At 49.9% G+C, this 21,227-nt stretch overlaps 1 protein-coding gene across 1 annotated transcript; it reads left to right on the top strand.

Annotated features, from left to right (window-relative positions):
* Positions 1-63: 63 nt before the first annotated feature.
* Positions 64-21,025, top strand: NR2E1 (nuclear receptor subfamily 2 group E member 1). The gene is made up of 9 exons (XM_082732092.1): positions 64-821; positions 5,522-5,667; positions 8,858-8,945; positions 10,444-10,679; positions 12,000-12,146; positions 14,324-14,420; positions 14,808-14,957; positions 15,213-15,318; positions 19,500-21,025. The coding sequence occupies exons 1-9, from the start codon at positions 797-799 to the stop codon at positions 19,660-19,662; spliced, it is 1,158 nt and encodes a 385-aa protein (XP_082588218.1). The 5' UTR covers positions 64-796; the 3' UTR covers positions 19,663-21,025.
* Positions 21,026-21,227: the final 202 nt, after the last annotated feature.

The raw sequence follows: 21,227 nt of genomic DNA, 5'->3' as shown, positions 1-21,227 counted from the left end.
AGGAGTTGGGGGAAAAGCTAAGTGGGCCAGGGACGCCCTATTCCCCTCCCCGCGGCTGCCTGTCAGAGCGCTTCTGGAGATATTACAGGGGACCCAGCCCGCAGCGACAAGCACAAAGTCACGGGGTAATGAACTTCGGGGACCCTTTGCTGCTCTGTGCGCGGCTCTCCCCGAAACCGGGACCTGGCCGCCTGTTCCCTCGGAAGACTTCCCAGCAATCTAGTTTCCCACTCCGCTCTCGGGTTTGGGCAGCGCGGAGCCCATCTGCCTGAGAGAGACCGCGGTTGTGTTTTCCTTCTTTCCTTAAAAGAGCAGCGCTCTGTAGAGATCTGGCCACACTCCGCATGCCTAATGTAGAAGGAGAAATTGAAGACTGAGAGACAGGAATGGGGAAAGAGAGGGATTTTCTCCTTTTTGCACCGTAGGAAGACCGTTTTCGTGTCTCCATCTCTGTCCTCCACTATTCCTCTCTTGCTGTCCTCCTCCCATCTTCCTCGATCTGCCTGTCCGTCTCTCCGTTTGTCTGTCCATGCGCGTGTCCCTACCAAGCAACATTCCCAGAAGCTGCGGTTTTGCAAGAGCCGGGAAGAAACTTGAGGATGCTTAAATTCCCACCGTGGAACGAATTCTGAGTGCCCAGGGAGCAGCGCAGCGCGCAACCGACACCCACCTGTCCGGCCCGGGAGCCTGCAGGCTGGAGGGCGGCTGGAGAGCGGCGGCGCCCGGCGGCGAGGCGGGCGCTGCCGGCCGGGACTCGGGCAGCGCCCACCAACCGCTCCGCCCGGGGACAGCCAGCATGAGCAAGCCGGCCGGATCAACAAGTGGGTACCTTTGGGGCCGCCGCGGGGCTCACCAGCGCAGCCTGGGGTGGGTGGGCGGGGGAGGCCGGGGAGGTCCTGCTCCGAGCGCTGCAGCTCCGCGCCGGGGAAAGGGACTCCGGCGGCGTGTGCGCTTTGGCCCAGCTTCTTGTAGACCGTGAGTCGGGATGTTTCGTGGTGAGGGAAGAAGAATTTCGTTACCTCTGGATTGTTGGATTCCCCCTGCCACCTCCCCACCCCCGCCCTGGTAGGGTAGGAAGGTTGAGACCCAAGCAGCCCACCAGTCGCGCGAGTTGTCTCCGCTTGGCCGCCAGGTGCGGGGAAATGGGGGGCGACGGGGGCGGGAACTAGGCCGCAGCTCCAGGCGGCAGCACAATAACACACTCGCTCAAAACTCCGAGCTCCAGCGCGCAAAAGCAACTCTGCGCAAAGCGGATTTGAATGGAATGCTTTGCACCCCGTTTCTAGCTATTTCAAATAATCCTGCAAACTGGGAAGCAGAAACAACTTAAAAGTCACATTTTCCTTAATCCTAAATCCGCGTAGGTCATAACTGGGGAATTTAAAGTATGGCGAACCGCTCTAGCAAAGAGGGGACCAAATCCCTAATCCCAAGGATTTTTCGAGCGGAGCTCGGCAGAGGCAGGCCTGTTCCCTTCGCGCGCTTCTCTCCTTCCTCAAACTTGCCTAGCTGGTGGCTCCGCTTGAGGATGCCGAGCCCCGGCTAGATGATCTCTAACTGCCCCTGGACGCCGGAGTGCGGGGTTAAGTGTGCGCGCGAGGGCATCTGCCGGCCCAGTGCCCGCGGAAGCCGAGAATGTGGAGGCCCGAGCCGGCGTTGGGCGGGCATTGCCGCAAGGCTTGGATCTCCCCGGGGGCATTTCAGTTCCCGCCTTCCGGTGGCCGGGGGCTGCCTTTTCCAGGGCCCACGGCGGGGGTGGCCCCTGTCGCAGTCCCCACGGCCCCGGAGTTCTCTAACCGCCCTTTTGCCTTCGCCCATAGCATTTTGGGAACTCCGTGCTTTCCTCAAACACCCCCTCCCCTCACTCGCCCTCATTGTCCCGAGTCTTTGAAAGTTGGGAGAATCCAAGATACTTTTGAGCACTGATGCTGAAGTCCCACGTAAGTGGGAAGCAATTCACTTTAAACGTTTGCTCTGGTTTGGGTGTTACCATTTTTAAAATTCAAGTAAAGTGAATGTGAACCAAAAAGAGGAAAGGAGAATGTTAAAAGTAGGGCAGAGGGAAGAGAGAAGGAAACTTTGCGGCCGCCGAAATCGGAGCCAACCCTTGAGGAGGCCTGGCATTCCAGATAGCCTCGGCCTACGCTGGCCCTTGCTGCTCTAGTCTCTGGGAAGCGAGGTGGGCTCGCTTTTTGCAGCCCGTGCGTGTTCTGGCGTGTGGGGTCCTTCCCAAGAGGTGCAGAAGGAAACCTTTCCTGCTGCATTCTGAGCCCCAGTTGCAGAAACCAGAGCCCGCGGCCTTCCGCAGGCCTCCTTGCTACCTCTCCGTGACAGGCCCTCGCCTCCTTCCCTAGAAGTAAGGAGCCTCGGAGTCCTTCGCCCACCTGGGGTGCGGAGCCTCGGGGTTGCTGTGTGTTGGGGATACTTGAAAAAATGAGGCCTCGGAAGAGAGGGAAGGGCCCGGCGGGAAGCTCGGTTCTCTGGGGCCCGCACCGGCGTGCGGTGGACGGGGACTCAGGCGAGCCGTCCGCACTCAGGAAGAAAAGGCTGGATGACATGCTGGGGAAACTTGGGAGCTCCCCAACTCCCCAAGAGCCCGAGTTCGGCCTCGGAAGCCTGAGACCTGGAGGAGGTTTCCGCCGCTGCGGTGGCAGTTCCTCAGGCCCGCAGGAAGGTTGCCCCCGCCCGCCGCGCCGCTGCATCCCGGCCTTCTCCAGACAGGTGGCGGCAGCCGGGCCCGAAAACTGAGGCCCTCGGGCCCCGGGCGGCGAGGAGGTCGGCGCGCAGCGGGCGAGGTCAGGACCGAGCCGGGCCGCGAGGTCTGCAGCCCCCGCCTCGCTGGGTTTCGCACAGCTGGAGGGCAGAGCGATGTCACCCGGGAGCCCCGCCTGGGTGGTAACAAGACCCCGGCCAGTCACCCCTGCAGCCCAGACTAACTTCTTTCAACAGCCTCTGATGGTAATTACAGTAATCGAAGCTGCCATATATCTTTAGGCAATTATGACACACAAAAAGCCCCGAGGGGACCCCCTGGCGAGGGAAGTTAAGAACGGTTTTCCAGCCTCAGGAAACTCCCGCCTGCCTCACGTCGGAGCTCGCTCGGTTTGCTAAATGAGAGGAGCTTTGCAACGGGGTCAACCAGCTTGTCTCGTGACCCCAAGTCACCTTAACGTGGCTGGGTGGCGGAGTCTGAGGCTCAGACCCGCTCTGCCCAGGAATTTTCGCGTCTCTCCCTCCTGGGCCCCGCCCCGGGCCAGTCGGCCTGCCTCTAATCTGCCCCGGGAGCCGAGGCCCAGAAGTCTGCGCCGAGGCAGGACCCACCCGCAGCGGTGGTGGCCCTGCCGGGCGACTGTCGAGGAGCCCCGACCCCGGCCCCCAGCTGGAGAAGGGTGACCCGCCCCGCACCGGTCCTCCCTGCGCCCCATGAGGTTCTCCAGAGATGTGGTGTGTCCCTGTGCTCCTGTCTGGATGGGAAGGGGGGGTGCGGAAGAGGGGGAGAAATACCACCACTGCTGCTCCTGCGCGCTCATCTTGGCATCATCCAAAGTGCCACCGGGAAGAGGACAGCTGGGGCGACAGGACTGCTGAATCCCAAACATGGACCCCAGCTCAGCCAGAGGGCGCGTGTCATGCTGGGAAGGATGGTTGCAAAATAAGGAAACCAAGTTTGCTGTTTGCAGTGGGAGTGCGATGCCGCAGAGCTCGCGTCCCCGGCTGCTGGGTGCCTGTGAGTTCCCATGGGCAAGGTGACAGGCCCAAGGGGGTGAGAGACAAGCCCCGCTGTGGCTTTGCCTGGCTCTCTCCGGCGGCTTCCTCCCCCCACCAAGCACAGCCTTTCCTCCCACCCTACGGGAAAGGGGGCTCCAAGGCGGTGGTCGCTCCGCTGCGCGCCTCCCCCACCGGCCTTTGTCGCCGTCTGAATTCCCATGCTACTCTTTTTGACGGGTCACTGGTGGCTCTATAGGCAGGTGCTATGGCGGGGTTGTAATTACCCCGGCCGAGCTTGGTCGTTATCGAACCCCCACCCCCACCCTGGCCGCCGGGCTCTCCATGCCCCCCTCCTTCCCGGCCCCCCGCAGCTCCTCCAAGGCCTTGCTCAGGGAGGGATCCCCGCCTGCCAGGACGCCTAGGAATCCACGAGCAAGTTTCCACTTCTGAGACCTCGAGGCCCTCCCCACGTGGCACCCTCTCTTCCTCTATTACCCTGGCCCGGTGGTCTGACTCGCCGCCCTGCACCCCAGCCTGGTAGCGTTCCCCAACCTGAGTGCTCGGGACAGCAACTGTCCAGGTTCACGGAGGAGGCCTTTCGGGCCCAGACTGGAGGCCTTGGGTGGAGTCGCGAGGGGAAAATTCAATGTAAATAAGTTAATTATTACCACCGTCATTACTATTATCAAAGTGTTCGTACTTTAATACTTTGTTTGCAAGAATAAAGATTTCTAAGCCCCTATGCATGGCTTCGGGCTGGTTGGACTCTTGAACCTTAAGAGCAAAAGAGTTCCCTCCCCCGGAATGTTGGACTACCACCTCCCCCGAACGTTCCTCCAAGGTCCGTCCGTAGCCGCCCCGGGCTTGAGGGGATTCCAAGAAAAGTTCTCTTAAGCCAGGCGACCGTCGAGGCCACCAGGGGTGGACACGGGCAGTCTAGAGAAACCAGCTAGGGCCTTTAAAACATCACCCTTCCACGGCGGAGGAAAAACAGGCAGGAAGGGCCCCACCCGGGATCCAGTGTGAGGAGGTAGGTCTCTGCGCAAGAACTTGGGGTGCGGAGGGAGAAGGGGTGGCTGTCCCGCGCTAACCTGGGAAGGAACCGCGCACGCGCCACTCCCTCATTTGCCCAGCCCGGTGCTAGTTACTTTGGGGGGAAAATGGTTTTTTTTTTTTCCCTAAAAGAAATAATTTCTCAAAAGCGATCCACTAAGCATTTTTTAAAATAGGTAAAGCGAAAGTTGGGCAATTACCACTACCCTTATTATCATTAATAATCCTAGTATTAGCATTACAATAATAATCCTAATAATAACAACCGCCCGGCAGCTCAGAGAAAACTCGATTGCCTTCCAGCTGCCATCCCCGGTTCCAGCCGTGTTTGTTTTTCTTCTTTCCCCTTTTACATTTCAAGTTTGTCTCCTCGCGCGCTAACAACTTTCTCTGTTAAATGCGAGAGCGGGGGAGGGAGGCGGCCAAACTTTCCGCGGAGCAGAAAGGCAGCGGCGGGCCGTGCTGCCGCCCGGGCCTGCTGTAATCTTTTATTCCAAAATGGGTCTCGGCGATTAGAAGAGACCCAAATACATGTAGCGGTGCATGAATAATGCTCATTGTAGGAAACTGACACTTGCTCAAGGAAAAAAAGTTTGGCTATAAAATCACTTCATTATTTGCTTTTACCGCAGCTTCGGTGCTAATCCCTTCAGAGGTCAGATTGCTTAGCATCTCTCTCTCCGGCTCCCCTTCCTCCCTCTTCTCCGCCCTCCTCTCCCTCTCGTCCCTTCCCCCTCCCCTGTCTTCCCTGCGATCTCAGGCCGTATTTTAGATATCCCCTGTAAAGTGTGTGGCGACCGCAGCTCGGGGAAACACTACGGGGTCTACGCCTGCGACGGCTGCTCGGGGTTTTTCAAACGGAGTATCCGGCGGAATAGGACGTATGTCTGCAAATCTGGAAACCAGGTACCTCGCTCGGCCAGGGCTGCACTGCCCGGCTCCCCTCGGCTGCCTCCCCCTCTTTTGTTTGTGCCAAGGCCTCCTCCGGGTTTCCAAGCTGCAGAGGAGAGACCGAGTCCTGACCTCTCCCTTCCTCTCCCCTCCTTCCCGCCTCAGCTCTCAGAGGCCCTTCCGCGTGGGAAAGGCGGGAAGAGGTAAGGGCAGATACAAGAGTTTGCAGGGGCACATCTGAAATCCGGGCTCCTCCCTGCGCGCACACACCCACCCTCCCCGCTTTTTGTAATCCTCTCACACACTTTGACACTGGGTAGGACCCACACCCGGTGGCTTTAAATCCAGCCCAGGGAACCTAAGGAACTTTAGAATCCAAACCACACGTTGCAAGCTGGAGAAAAGGCTGTGCTATGTTGCCTGTACCCTACCCCGCCTCTGCCCCCAAGCCGCAGTCCAAGCTCAGTGCCCTGACCACTGCCTGCCATGGTGGAAGTAAAAGGCACAAGGCATCCATCCCAGGCACACCTGAGAGGAGTGTGGCCACCTGGAACACAGGACTTGCTGCGGGAAGGGCTTTGTCCTTTCAACTTGGGAGAAGCAGGACCGCTCTGAAGGGAGCAGGGGGGCTGCTGCCTCCATGAGACTTCAGCTCTGCCTTGTCAGTAAAGGGCAGAATGAGCAAGAAGAGAAGGTTCTCAAGGAAGGGGTAGCTAGAATCCTCTCCAAGGCTCCTGTATCTTCTCTTTTGCTGCTGAGAAGGGCCTGGTTGGTTGTGTCTTGGGATGGAGCTGGCAGAACTGCCTCGGAAAGACAAGGGAGTTAAAGCATGGGCTGAGAGTGAGGCAGAGCTTCCAGAACAAGTAGAACCCCCTGACTCAGTTTCCAGCTCAGTAATTGGCCCATTTGAGGGAGATCAGCCTTTTGGTCCCACATTGCCTTCTCCTCAGCCAGGCACGCAGACCGTCAGCACAGAGCCAACACCTTGACTCCCAAGAAGACCCCGGAGAGTGTAATAGTCAGAAGTCATCCTTTGGTAACCAAAATGGTAAAATACTTCCACTAATTAATATTTATGATATCCACATACACACACATATTGTCTGGAGCATAGCTAAAGCTATGTCTGCTCATGTCAATTTCCCATAGATTTGGATTATCAACAAGAACAAGAAGATACTTACATTTGGATAAGTTATTTTGAACTCTAACCCTGGTACCCGTTTAAATGGGCACAGAGCTCTGGCTCAACATATGGACACATCACATTATACTGAGGCAGGACTGTATCCACAGGAATAGGGTATTACTGTGGGTTATCAGATTTGAGCAGGCTTCTACTTAAATTACCTTTTAATTTTATGCAATGCACAGAATTAGGAAATCAAAATCTCAGATGTTAATGCTTGATATTTTCAAAGGGGTTGGCTATCAATTGGAACATATTGATGTCAGTCCAAGTCCTTGTAAAGGACTGATAATAGACTCATCAGGCTTGGTGTCCTCTCCTTGCCGAGAGAATAAATGGGCTGAGCTCAAGCACTCATCTTTCTCTCAAGCTTCGGATATTTATACACATTTGATCTGATTTGAAGATGCTCCTAAGAACAAGTGAAGGCTTCCATTTTGCATTAGCTTGTTTATCAGAATGCTAGGAAGATAACATTTGAGGATAGAGGATAGGCATACGATTGCAATTAATAACAAGTTCTTTAACCCTCTTTACATTGAGCTATCTCACTGGCCAGCAAAGATGCCCTGAAGAATTCATTTGGAGAGCAAAAGCTATTTCCTTTATCTCTTGTATTCTAAGATTAGATAAATAACGTTCCAATTTGTTATTAACAGTAATGAGGACATACAGAAATTGTTACAAACCTCTGCACTGTCTTTATTTTAAATATCTCAACATATTTTAAATCAGAAGGGATCTCATTTTTAAAAAAGGGTATTCAAGTGTGTTATTTTTTTCTTAAGGGCTATTTCAGAAAATGTGCCTACCCACAATTCGCACTACATGAGTTTTTTAGATTATGAAGGAAAATAAAAATAAATTTATTTTATTCTCTTTATTCCCATGGTACTTGTAACAGTTGCAAGTCATATAAATACAGGAGAGCACCAAACATATGTTTTTGGTGTGTAAAGTGTATGTGTAGATATGACTCTTTATGTATCTATGTGTATATGTTCCCTCAGTAATAACACTTAACAGTGAATAAATTCCACAGGAAACTTTCTCTGTAAATTTCCTCTTGTAATAGCCAGTATTTTTTCCCGAAAATTGCATTAGGTAAAACATTTTTGTGCTTCTCAAATAAATATTTCTAAGGCAGTAATTAGCTCTCCGCACACCCCCCCCTCAGATACCATGCTAATATTCTCAGTCCATATTATCATTTTGTCAGACAGTCCATGACATTATCTTCTTGGTCATATTTACATAGTGAACACTTCAAGATTTTGCCCAGGCCTTGGGCTCTTCCCTTCTCATCCTCACCTCTGGAGGCCTTGCCCTGCTAACCACTCTGGTTCCTGCCTCACCTTCCAGGAATGGCTGTGTTTCCATCAATCTGGGCTGAGCCCAGTCTTTAAGACATTAACATGCTGGTTAGAAGGATGGCTTCAAGTACAAAGCCAAGAGTGAGGAAACAGGAGAGTGAAGACTAAATGGGAAATATGTATCCAACAAATAAATGCCCCCCCCCGCCCCAAAGTGACAGAAAGAGGTAGACTCGAAACCTGAAGGTGGAAAGAATAGTTGGCAGGAGGGGAGAGTGGTGGGAATCCTGGCTGATCAGCCTCCTCCTCTGGGTCCGGTCGCTGTCTTCGGTACTGAAACGTCTCGGCCCTGTTCCACCACCTCTGAGCCTGGCGGAAGCTCCTCTCTAGAGCTTGTCCTCCCAACGCTGCAAAGTCAGGCAATCCAGGCGCTTTGACCCTTCGCCTGCGTGGGGAAGGACTCTTCCTCCTTGTCCACCTTCGCAAGGTTGGGGGCTGTTCCTTTTGAATAGCCCCAGAAATCCCGGCCCTCTCCCTAACTAGCCCTGTTCATGCCCAAGGCCTTCGAGTTTTGGGGCCCCAGGCTTGCAGCTCCCAGATGGGTGGCAGGGTCCATTCCTGCCTCCACGTCTCCCCCAAAACGGCGTTCACATCTCCAGTCTAAAGGCCCTGGGGGCCGCTGACCTTCTGTACTCTGTTCCAGGGAGGCTGCCCGGTGGACAAGACGCACAGAAACCAGTGCAGGGCGTGTCGGCTGAAGAAGTGTTTGGAAGTCAACATGAACAAAGATGGTAATCAGTACAGCTTTTTATTTCTCTAATGTTGGTTGACTAGTAAGTAAATTATATGTACAGAAAATACATGGCACTCCAATGCATGTAAATCATCTCTAGAGCACTTCTTTCCAGATGCTGGGAATTGGCCTCCAACTTTCAGTCTTAGATGTTTCTCTGCATGAGCCCCTACCCCCATCCCACTGAACTCTAGAGGTATGGTCCATACCCACATAGGGAACTTGCACCCTGCAACCTCCTCACCCCCATGAAGACAGCACTCTGGGGGAAGTCACTCTGCTGGACACTCCTGCGGATTTCCTGGAGCCTAATGCCTCCTCTCACCTCTCCTTGCAGCCTACGCCTGTTAGCCTTCCGCAGGATCTCGAAATCTGGATGGTCTCCGAGGTTGGAGACTGTGGGGACTAGGGGACTGTTGGAGGAGGGAAGGCAGAGACACAAGCGCACGGAATTTCAAGCCTGTGTTTGTTAATTCATCAAGACTCCAAAACCAGGACAGCCATTGTGGCGATCTGGGCTTTTTCTCTCGGTTCTACAAAAAGGGGCTGGAGAGGCAGGGAGACGCCTGTGGGTGCCTCGCACAGCTGACTTTCATAAGGACCTTAAAGGCGCACAGCAAGAGCTAGAGCATGAGAGCGCAGGCCGAGTGCCAGCCCGGTGGTGGCCTGGCGAGGGCGCCCCAGGCCTGGCCAGCCCCCGGGCCGGGGTCATGGCCAGGAGGGAGGAATGGGGCCTCAGGATAGGATGCTGAGAGAGTTTGCCTTGGCGACAGTCCGGGCCGGGTGGCAGCTCCAGGAGGCACAGAGCCCACTGGGGAGAGCTCCTTCCTCAGCAGCGCAGGAAGCAGGAGGGAACGTCCAACCTGTTGAACTCGTGTATTGACAAGTTGTCAAGCTCTGCGAGCGGAAGATTGCCCTGAATTAATTTGTTTGTTTAAACTGTTGGCGGTAATTGTCACATCTCCCCTGCCTTCCTCCAGCACACTCCAAGACGGGCTCTCCCTCGGGTCCTTTGCTCCTGAGGCCCTCGGAGGCCAAACGCCACTTCCCCGGGGCGGGGGGGTGAGGTGGGGGGAGTCACCATTGGGCTGACCGGGAAATGCTTGTGCAGGGAAGGCAGTGCCTGGCTGGGCACAGGGCTCCTGATCCCCTTTGTCGCTTCCCCACCCCCAGGGTCTCCGGTTCCTCTGCGACCTCCTCTGGGTAGGGCAGAGCCCTGAACGGACAAGAGAACAGGCCTAGTCTTGCTGGAGGTTTGGCCATTATCGTGACACTTGGGTCCGGCTTCTCCCCTCAGCCTGGGCTCTCGTGCCTGCGGTGTAAGAGGCAGACGACCTCGGAGCGCCCTCCGCCCGCACATTCCCTGTCCCTCCCTGTCTTCACCTCTCGAGTGACCCTGCCTGCCCAGGCGTGGCGTTTGGCCCCAGAGCCCGGCAGCGGCTAAGTGTGGTCGAGTCTCTGATCCTGGGCATTCGCCCATCTGTCTGTCTCTGCAGCCGTGCAGCACGAGCGGGGGCCTCGGACGTCCACCATTCGCAAGCAGGTGGCCCTCTACTTCCGCGGACACAAGGAGGAGAACGGGGCGGCTGCGCACTTCCCCTCGGCGGCGCTGCCCGCGCCCGCGTTCTTCACCGCAGTCACGCAGCTCGAACCCCACGGCTTGGAGCTGGCCGCGGTGTCCGCCACCCCGGAGCGGCAGACTCTCGTGAGCCTGGCTCAGCCCACGCCCAAGGTCCGTGTCCTTGCTGGGCCCAAAGGAGCCCCGCGGCTGGCTGAGGGCGGGGGCGGGGCGCCCCTGTCTTCGGCGCTAGGATGGGTGGAGCCAAAGACTGAGCGACCTCGCGGGGTGCTGGGTCGGGCTCTGCGGGGAGCTGTCGGCCCCCCACTCTCGCCGCCTTAGCCAGGAGTGTCCAAATTTTGGTGGACTAGCTACACACGTGAACTCTCTGCCCCATTTCCCAGAGAGTCCCTTCCAGCAAGTTTGAGGTGGGGCCCAGGAATTTGCCCCTTAAAAAAAAAAAAAAAAAAAAAGCCAAGTGGGGTGGAGTCCTGGCTGAACCAAGGGGCAACCTAGGTATTTCTGGAGGCCGGAAGAGCACTTCTGTTTTTAGGGAAAAGGAGTTGGCTGCAGCTGGCAGAGAGGTGTCCCCGTGTGGCAGATCGCAGAGATCTGTTTTTCTGGGGCAAAGCTATAGGGTCCCTAATGCAGCAACAACCAACAAGGGAAGCGCACCCTGTTAGGACGGTTTGAGGAAGCTGGCTGCGTCTCCCGTCTTCCTCTCTCCCTTCTGAGATGCATGTATTTCTACCCGGATTGAGTCTCTGTTGAGAAGGGCCACAGCCTGAACACTTCAGAAGGCTGCCACCTAGGGACTACCTTCCAGGCTTCCAGCTGGTACCTACCCAAAGCACCCACTCCAGGCCGCGAAGGGGAGGGCCAGCTGCAGTCCCAAACTGCAGGGAAGCCAAACACCTGGGCACACGCACAAGCACAATATTTAATATTGCTTTCTTACCCTTGATGTGTATAATAAGCTTGGGAAAGTAGTGTTATGAATATGTTGTCAGTTATGAATGGGGACGCTCTGTGAATGATTAAGATGTCTAATTGAAATATTTCCATAATATACTAATCCTTTCTAAAAATACTCATATGCATATTTGTGTTTGGGATGCCTATTAATTTATACTTTTTTCACATCTATTTTTATTTACACAAATGCAAGCAGCTCTTGTCTAAATTGGGAGACAGGCCTGGCACTTGGCTCAGTTGGAGGAAAATTTGCTGCAGGGGATAGAAAAGCCAGATGCCCCTCTGGAAGAACAGGCCCCCAGAGACTGGAAATGGGCCTTTCCCAATGGTTATTATTTCTCAAATTCTATAGATATAGATGTTTGTGGGTTTTTTTGTCTACCGATGGCAACTGCGTGTTTAAGCAGAACATCCAAATGCCTATCTCCTTCCCCAGTCTAATTAGGAAATTAAGGTTGGCTCTTCTTGCAAAGCTGTGGTTTCCTCACTCCGTGGTGTTTCTCTTTCTTCCCTGCTCAGTATCCCCACGAAGTGAATGGGACCCCAATGTATCTGTACGAAGTGGCCACGGAGTCCGTGTGTGAATCAGCTGCCAGGCTTCTGTTCATGAGTATCAAGTGGGCTAAGAGTGTACCAGCTTTCTCCACGCTATCTTTGCAGGACCAGGTATGACCAGGAGGGCACTGAGCTCTTGGGGAAGGGGACTGGGGGAAAAAACAAAACCAAAACAAAATAAAAAAACCAAAAAACCAACAGTGGTCAGTCTCATGAACCTGGAGGTTACCTGGATAAATCACCAAGGCCAGGCGTCTGTTCTTAACGGCAAAGAGGAAACGATTTTTATCAGCTTCCTACGATGGGTTCAAAATATCTAGCTATGGAATCCTTACTAAGAAGCATAATTATGTTATTTCAGGAAAGTTGGATCTGGTCTATGAAAAACAAATAGACAAAAACATTAGCTCTCTTTTCTCAAGTTTAATTGAAACACCAAATTTAATCACAAATTTTAAAAATCTTAATGACAGTAAAATTGCTAATAAAACAGTGTTTCTTAAGAACATTGGACCTGGCAGAAGTAAGTGTTGATAGTATTTGCCTGTAAGATTTTCAGAGCTAGTCTCATTGTTTTATGTTCACAGCTTTATATTTTCCACTGTGGTACTCATGGCTTTGACCACTAATTGATGAGCACGTATGGGTATGGGCTGCCTTGCAGACCTCCCACAGGCCAGGATCTTCCTTGCTTCTTGAAGTCCTTTATGAGATTTCGTAAACAAATGGGCATTGTGCATAATTCTGTGGTTGTAAATGACAGTCAGAGAGAGAAGTATATGCTGCTAAAAATTACATCTTACCAAAAGCCGGAAATTTTGTTGTTAGAAATCGCAGGGATAGCGTCTGCCAGAATTTTTCTAATCTTAAGGGAAAGAAAGAAAATGAAGTGTTCGTAAGCATTAGACGTTACCAGTACATTCATGGAAATTAATGACACATTTCTCAAAAGGCTAATAAGTAGTTTTGAAAGCAAGTGGCTTATTTCTTTAATTCATTTTATACCTAATTAAAGCATAATGGTGCCCTTTAATATGAAGTATGTTTCCTACGGAGAGACCTAGCAATGTGCTCAAAACATTTAATCTTCTAGCATGGGATGTTCTCTTTTCCATAGCCTGGACTTTCAGACATGGTGAGAATTAGCTATTGTTTACCTTGCATTTTAAAGTATTATTTTCTGTACCTAATGCAATAAAACTAAAAATAAAGCATTTTCAAAATTAAACCTTTTTGGTCTGATTGTGATTTTGGTTACAAGCCTTCACAATTCAGCTCTTAGCTCCCAAAAGGAAATACTTTCACATAAATCATCCAGAACTGACTGGTTTTTGAGAGATTTTTCAAAACAGATTTCTTTTTTCCAAAATAGTTAGGTTGTGTCTTTGACCAGAGTTGCATGTTGACTCTAACCATTTGTTGTGTGTGTGTCTGTGTGTGTGTGTGTGTGTGTGTGCGCGCACGAGCCCACGTGTATGTGTACTGGCTGCTTTCTCTGAAAACAGGTATTTGTATACTCGTTAATAGAAACAAAATTTACTTACTGCCTGCCACTTAGCCCTTCAGTGGAAACCCTTCAACAACAAGCAAACTACAATGAAGTGGAATCCGGTATATTAATTTGAAAAAGGAGTCAGATTTTCATTTTAAATATTCAGTAGCACATTTTATTAGAGTGAAAATGACAAGCACCTTGATGCTGTCCACTTATGAGTCTCAGAAAAATCAGGCAGTGAGATGAGGTAAACTCAGCAAAACCCTATTAACATAATTACACCCTGATTTCCCTGCATGCCTCTTGGGAATTAGTGATCTCTCTTTCTCTCTCTCTCTCTCTCCCAGCCCAGCCCCCCAACCCTCTAGGAAGATGGGGGCCCAGATCTGCACGCTTAGTCTGTAATCCTCAACCCTGATAATATCAGCATTTTATATGAAGGGGATCTGCCTGCTGAGCTGCTGGTGGCATTTCATAGAGCCTGGGTCTCTGGAGAAGTTTCTAGGTGGTCGGGAATGAATAGATTCAAGGCCAAGAAGGGTAAACCCTTTTCCAAAGGAAGCAAAGTTTGGGGAATTGGAATGGCTGACTCTCAGATGCCTGTGCTTATCTATAGGCACCTTTTCAAAAAGGAAAAATGTGGAAATAAAGGAAAAGCTGGAATATTCAGAGGAAAATTTACCAAGACAGGCATTTAAAACACTTTTTAAAATAATGGAAATTTACATATTGAAATTGTTTATAAATTTATAAATTACACACTATATTATATTATACATCTATTGTATGACAGCTGATGCTTTTGGAAGATGCTTGGAGAGAACTGTTTGTTCTAGGAATAGCACAATGGGCCATTCCGGTTGATGCTAACACTCTACTGGCTGTATCTGGTAAGAATTGCACAATTTAATGACTTTGTTGTAGAAATTACCATAAAAATACATTACTGAAAAAAGAACAACATGTAAAGAATAACAAATTCCTGCTGAACAATAGAGTATACCTGTCATTTATAAATCTATATTTAAATGCAAATAATGTTGTTTTGTTGTATTCATGACTGCTTGCATTGTTATTTAAATGCAAATTACTGTGTTTGTTATCATCCAAGAGAAGATTTTATATTAACTTTCATACAATATAGCCGGTTTACATGGAATCAGATATTTTAGAGTGACAATTGAATAGATATTGATATGCAGAATTCTGTCAAAAATCAATATTAAATCGTGAAAATGCCTTCATATTAGAGCATTTATTCCATATTTCTATTCTAGGCATGAATGGTGACAACACAGATTCCCAGAAGCTGAACAAGATCATATCTGAAATACAAGCTTTACAGGAGGTGGTGGCTCGATTTAGACAACTCCGGTTAGATGCTACCGAATTCGCCTGTCTGAAATGCATCGTCACTTTCAAAGCTGGTAAGCTGACGCAGACCCCCGCCTCTTCTCCTTCCCTGGGTTTGCCACCTCCCTCACTCAGCCACCTCAGGGTCCGGACTGATCATTGCACAAAGGGGGGATGGTCTTTTAAGGGAGCCGATACCGGGGACTGGCCCCGTTTCCCATGGTGGGGGCCCTACCTGTTCTCCAGCCGGCCAGCCATTTCCAGGGAGGTGCTTTCCCGTCTGCATTTCCTGCGCTGCTTCTCACAGCTTCTCCTGTCTTCGTTTCTAGTTCCTACACACAGTGGTTCTGAGCTGAGAAGTTTCCGGAATGCTGCCGCCATTGCAGCCCTTCAAGATGAGGCCCAGCTAACCCTCAACAGCTACATCCATACCAGGTGACTCTTGTTTGCTTTGACCTGGTACTTCAGAAAATCGCTTCCATTGTGAATGTATGAAAAGGCCCGAGTCAGCCAGTTCAAATCCTGTGACCAATTACCCTGTTGCCCGCCCGCTAATATAGTTAGAGCCTTACTTACCTCGCAGGTGGCTGAGAGGAGACAGTCAGATTAGATGAGCAAAGTGAAAGCATTGCCAGACACGGAACAAGTTGATCTATCAAAACATTTGGACACATTTGTGTAAATGGACCTGATAGGGGAAGGGTCAAAAATGAAGGCCAAAGTGTTGTGATCTGTTAGCTGACCTATTAGAGAGTGGTCGCATCATCCTTGAGAGGCCATTTGTAACCCTGTCATGACTGTTGTTTGGCTTTGGTGACTGGTATCCACTGAGTTGTTTTGAGTCATGGCCACTTCTGGCCAAGCAGAGCCCATTGGCAGAGGCTGTTCTTGGCTCGTGTAGAAACTCTCAGCCACTGGGGCTCCAGTGGTGCTCCTCCTGGCCCACCAGTGGACAAGTCCACCCAGAGGTATATAGACTCTGATTTCATTTTCAAATGAAGAAAGGCAAGACTTTTAAAGAGTCACAGAACACTGCTAGCTTCGTAAGTTAGGATTGCAATAGATCTGAGGAATAGAATAGAATAGAGTTGCTTATGATTATTTCTTCTTAGATTGACCCTGAAAGTAGCCCATGGAAACCTTCTCCATCATCTCAAAATCACCCACAGACACAGTGCTGGGAGTCATAAATTGAGTGGCTCCGGCCACTCGTGCCTTCCTCATCTAGGGGTGGGAGAAATCCCAAGTCAGTTGGATTCACTGGGGGGGGGGGGGGAGACAGAGCTTCTGCTACGAAGCTGCTTATTTCTGTCATAAATCCTCCTTTGAAAACTAACGAATAAACCCGTTCCTGTCCATGGAATATCACTGAAACTCTGTTGAGTGATAGTGCCTGGGTACATGTCTTCCAAATCAAAGTGCTGTTTTTTAAAAATTATAAATACGTGTTAAATTTCCAAATGTACAAACACTTCATCTTTGTTCACAATTATAAAATGGAGCAGTACGTAATTGGGGCACTTTTTGCCCACTACAGACTCACTTGTATATCATGACTGACTCCGACATTTAGAGTCATTAAGGTGTAAAGAACATCACACTGACAAGAATGTGACACCCACTTACTGATTCAGGCAAGCCTCCACGCAGGGCTCCTGGTGAGCATGGTGGGACACCAGAGAGAGCAAGACACTTCCCGCTTATCCCTGCATGCAGTAGACACAAGTGTGCATTCAGTTCAGACCAGAGAAGAGAGAAAAGGTAAAGTGGGCAGTGGGAGAGACGAATTCTAGTTGGTGAGGGAATGAAGACAACATGTGAGCTGATCCTTGAAGGACGGGCCTTCAGCAGGGGAGAAGGGCTGCAAGAAGAGCCAGCAGAGGTGCTGTGGGAGGTGCCAGAGTCCAGGAAGGGGAGTCTGAGAGGGCAGGGCCCACCAGAAGTTTCTTCTAGGGTGACCTGAGAGAGTGCAACCACAAATGAACAAAAGTCTTCTTTAGCAAAATGGCAAATATACTACTTCTCCCCAGCCTCAAAACAAGGAGATTATTTATTGAAGGATCACATTTGCTTTGACAAGGAATTTTTAGTTCACGATATGAGCTATAGCTATAATTAATTTTTTTTTTTAGAGAAGGGGGAGGGGGAGAGAGAGAGAATCCTAAGCAGGCTCTATACTCCATCTGAGATCATGACCTGAGCTGAAACCAAGAGTCAGATGTTCCGCTGACTGAGCCACCCAGGTGCCCCTGTAATTAATATTAATACCTAGAGTCATACATAGGGTGAAAAACTGCATACGCCTCATTTCTTAGCTCCTTCAATCAGAGAATATTCTCCTCTAGCACTTTCCTGTCTAGAAAAATAAAATCTGAAATTGAAATGAAAAGTCAGTATTGCAAACTGAGCTAATTATACATTAATTGTTAAAAATTGCAAACTCAGCTCTGTAGGCTACTTCTCTAATTATCTAGGACATAAGGAAAAGGCTAGGAATTGGCATTTCACACAAACTATGTTATAACTGAAGATCAAACAACATGGATCTGTGACAGACACAGAACACTTATGCCTGAAAAGAAAGCTTCTTGTTATTTTTGCTAATGGACAAAATCAGGGAAATAGATATTCTAAAAAATAATATTGAGTAGTTAGGCACTCTTTCTCTCTGCCTCACACGAGCGTGCACATGCGCACGCACACACACACACACACACACACATGCTGTTGCTGTTTCTGGGTAGTACAAGACTCCACATATAACAGACAGTTCATCCTTGTTAACTAACCAGCCCCTTCCTAACTAGGAAATAAAAGAAGTGGGTGAGTAGATGAGTGGATAATTTCCATGCAGAAAGTCAAGATTTAATGGTCTATGGATTCTCCAAAATCCATCCTTTCTGGAAGTTACTACTTCCCACAGTGGTTCCTCACCATGGGAAAATTCCAGCATGTTGGGTTAGGGCTACAGACATGGCAGAGACTTGTCTAGGCATCCCATGGCCTCCCACCCACTGTAGGGTTCTCACTCCTCGGCCTGACCCCAGGAGGGGAAGCAGAGCTGTTGAAGAGAGTCAGGTAGAAGGGAGATGTGGGTCTGGGGGTTCCTTCCATTCCATTCCTTGTCCATGGGTGATAATGAAGCTGGGCAGCCAAACAGCCAAATGAGGTCCTCAGAGGCCCAGACAGAATTATCAGCCTGGTATCAGGTTGAAGAGAGGGATTTCCGGGTGCCAAAAGCTAAGAGAAAATAGTGATCATGACTCGATTCTATTTGCAGGCTGACATTACTGGTCAGTTAAACTCAGCGTTCAGCTACCTAGCTCTTATGAGTGAATTTTGGTATCTATCAGTTTCTAGCCCTCTGTGGCCAGGGAGGGGTTAAACCTGGCTTGGTTACTGACAGGTGCCCCTGGAGCTCAGTCTTCTGGGTGGTGTGCTGTGGAGGAGGGAGCCCTCCTTGAGAAATACATAGGTAGCTGATTGCAAACAATTAATGGAGGAAGCATCCGGGCCATGGTGAGGTTACAGGCATCTAAGGGCAGCAGAAAATTGAACTTGCCCATCTGAGCACAGACGTATGTTGGACATCAAGAGAGGAAATTGTTAAGCAATTTCTCACATCTTTAATTATATGCCAATTTCATTGACATGAAAGTTGGATGGCATACCACCCAACAGAACTTAGTCTTTAATTTGCAGTGTAATAAGGATGGAATTATTCCTGAGAGTGACTAAGTGTAATGCCTGAATAATAATTTGGAGAATGGCTTAGAAAAGGAAACCATTTTATCTGAGGAAACGAGCCTGAGGAAGGAGCCTTGTGAATCAGAAAATGTGGATGTTAGCGCTACCCTTTATCCTCAGCAGCATGGTGATTCCCTGCCCTGGCAGACTTCAGTGTATTATCTGACCTGAACTTGGCGCCATGTTTCTTAAAATTATTTTTCTGGGGCGCCTGGGTGCTTCAGTAGGTTATGCATCTGCCTTTGGCTCGGGTCATGATCCCAGGGTCCCAGGATTGAGCCCCAAATTGGACTTCCTGCTCAACGGGAAGCCTGCTTCTCTTTCTGCCCCTCACCCTGCTTGTGCTCTCTCTCTCACCACCCTCTCTTGCAAATAAGTAAAATCTTTTTTAAAAATAAAAATTACTTTTCATCCAGGGGTGCCTGGATGGTTCAGTAGGTTAAGCCTTTGCGTTCGGCTCAGATCATGATCCTAGGGTCCTGGGATCGAGCCCCACATCAGGCTCTCTGCTCAGCGGGGAGCCTGCTTCCCTTCCTCTCTCTCTGCCTGCCTCTCTGCCTACTTGTAATCTCTGTCTGTCAATAAATAAATAAGATCTTTTTAAAAAATTACTTTTCATCCAAAAAAAAAACGCAAGCCCTTTGCCTGATGTAGAGACAGTCACCACGTGATTTGGGCCGCGTCATTTAGGCTCTTGCCTCGGCTGTTCACCCTGCAGAGCAGGGCCAGTAGCACCTGTGGGGGCCTCCGCTGCAGGGAGGGGGGGTTGTACAGAGGCCCAGCCAGGAAGAGGGTGTGTCTTCAAGTATGGGATATGAATGTCCATGAGGAATGGATCTTACCTTGCTTTATGGCTTCTCCTTTTCCAGATACCCCACGCAGCCCTGTCGCTTTGGAAAACTCCTGTTGCTTTTGCCAGCTTTACGTTCTATTAGTCCATCAACCATAGAAGAAGTGTTTTTCAAAAAAACCATCGGCAACGTGCCCATTACAAGACTGCTTTCAGATATGTACAAATCCAGTGATATCTAAGCTCTGAGTCCCCGCTTTTCAGGATGGGACAGTGGCTGATGAACTTCTACCCGCGGAGAACAAGCCTCAACTAACAAACCCTTCAGGAAGCATAAACCTGGGAATGTGTAGCCTTCAGAAAAACATGCCAATGGACACAAAACAGTTCCAGTTGCTTTGACCTGCTGCCTCCCCCAGGGTAAGGCAGCAGGGAAGGAAAGGGGGCGTCACAGGACCACCGGAGCTGAGAGAACTCCTTGCTGCCGCGCCCTGGGAGGGGGGCCAGATTGGGGGGGGGGGGGGTTGCTGCAGGCCGTGCCATCCTGCCTCTTACCTGGAAGACCGGGCTGCACTCTCAAAAGCTGAACTGTCCGTAGAACTTCCTTTTCTTTTTTAGCATATGAAGTTGGGTAACCAAATAGAGCTCTGTGTATAACATCATACGGCAGCCTTCAGAACTATTTTACGTTGGAGAATTTATTTTAAAAATAATGGTTAGGTTTTCAATCAAAAGTTTTATCAAAAGTTTTTCTTCTATCGTAATACATCATGAAGTGGCCTTCCGGACTGAGTTAGTAAATGAAAGGTAGCTTATGCCGTGAGACTTGTTTTCTCTCTGTTTTCTCTCCTTTCTCTCTCTTGTGTTCTCCCCCTTCTTCCCCTCCTCCTCCTCCTCCTTCTCTTCAGTACCATAGGCCAGGCAACCTCATCCAAGGAACTAGTGGATGAAAATGAGATTCACACCAGGACTTGAGCTTGGATAACATCTCAAAAATAGAAGAGCTTGACTAAAAAGAACGCAAGTTGACGGAGGATGGATAAAAACAGCAAAACCAAATAAAGCGGAGGTGAAGGCAGAGGGAGATCGCTGTCCCGTTATCAAAGTGCTGAAACCAAAGGCGATGGGGGTCCAAACTCGTGTTTCGGCAAGTCACAGCAGAGTAGCTGAACAGAGACATGACACCAGAAGGAACCGCATGGAGATGAAGGCTAACAGGTTTCTTGATCGATCCATGGCTACAGTCTGAGACTCTTCAATGCCTTTCCGAAAACCGGTTTCTAGTAAAGCCTTGAACACACGCATGCACATGCACACGCGCGCGCGCACACACACACACACACACACATACACCGTCCTACACTATAAGCTGCTCCTTTGGTATGAATCTATACTTATGGAAATGTAGAAACAACCATTTTAAAATAGCTGCTGTACTTTTCACATTTTGATTTCTTAGGTACTAGCACTGAGGAAAAATATTCAGCACTTGGACTATCATAGGATGAGTAAAACTTTTCTTGTACAAAGTGAATTAACTGATTTGTGAAGTTAAAAGGTTGTACTCATTGTATTTACAAAGAATAAAAATATATTGGATTTAAAGGAATGCTCCCTGATTTCTTAGCCTCCCTCCCTGGCTGGTTCTTGCCCCCAGCTCCGAGGTGGCTGTGGCAGCTGGTGTAGAAATTGAACCTCGGAGCACCCCAGCCTGGAGAACTGAACCACAAAGGCAATTTCCTTTTTACAGTGAATCCCATTTGTACAATGATGAATAAAGAAATAAAACATAAGATTCCGTTCTCTG

The sequence above is a fragment of the Mustela nivalis genome (assembly GCF_964662115.1).
Source record: "Mustela nivalis genome assembly, chromosome: 5".
Lineage (NCBI taxonomy): Eukaryota > Metazoa > Chordata > Mammalia > Carnivora > Mustelidae > Mustela > Mustela nivalis.
This window is presented reverse-complemented; position numbering and strand designations above follow the sequence as displayed.

Bases quoted from the DNA above. Each gene is read 5' to 3' on its own strand.
- NR2E1 (XM_082732092.1), top strand. From the start codon at position 797: ATGAGCAAGCCGGCCGGATCAACAA. The intron at 822-5,521 runs GTGGGTACCTTT...CTGCGATCTCAG, and splicing joins CAAGCCGGCCGGATCAACAA to GCCGTATTTTAGATATCCCC. The intron at 10,680-11,999 runs GTCCGTGTCCTT...TTCCCTGCTCAG, and splicing joins TGGCTCAGCCCACGCCCAAG to TATCCCCACGAAGTGAATGG.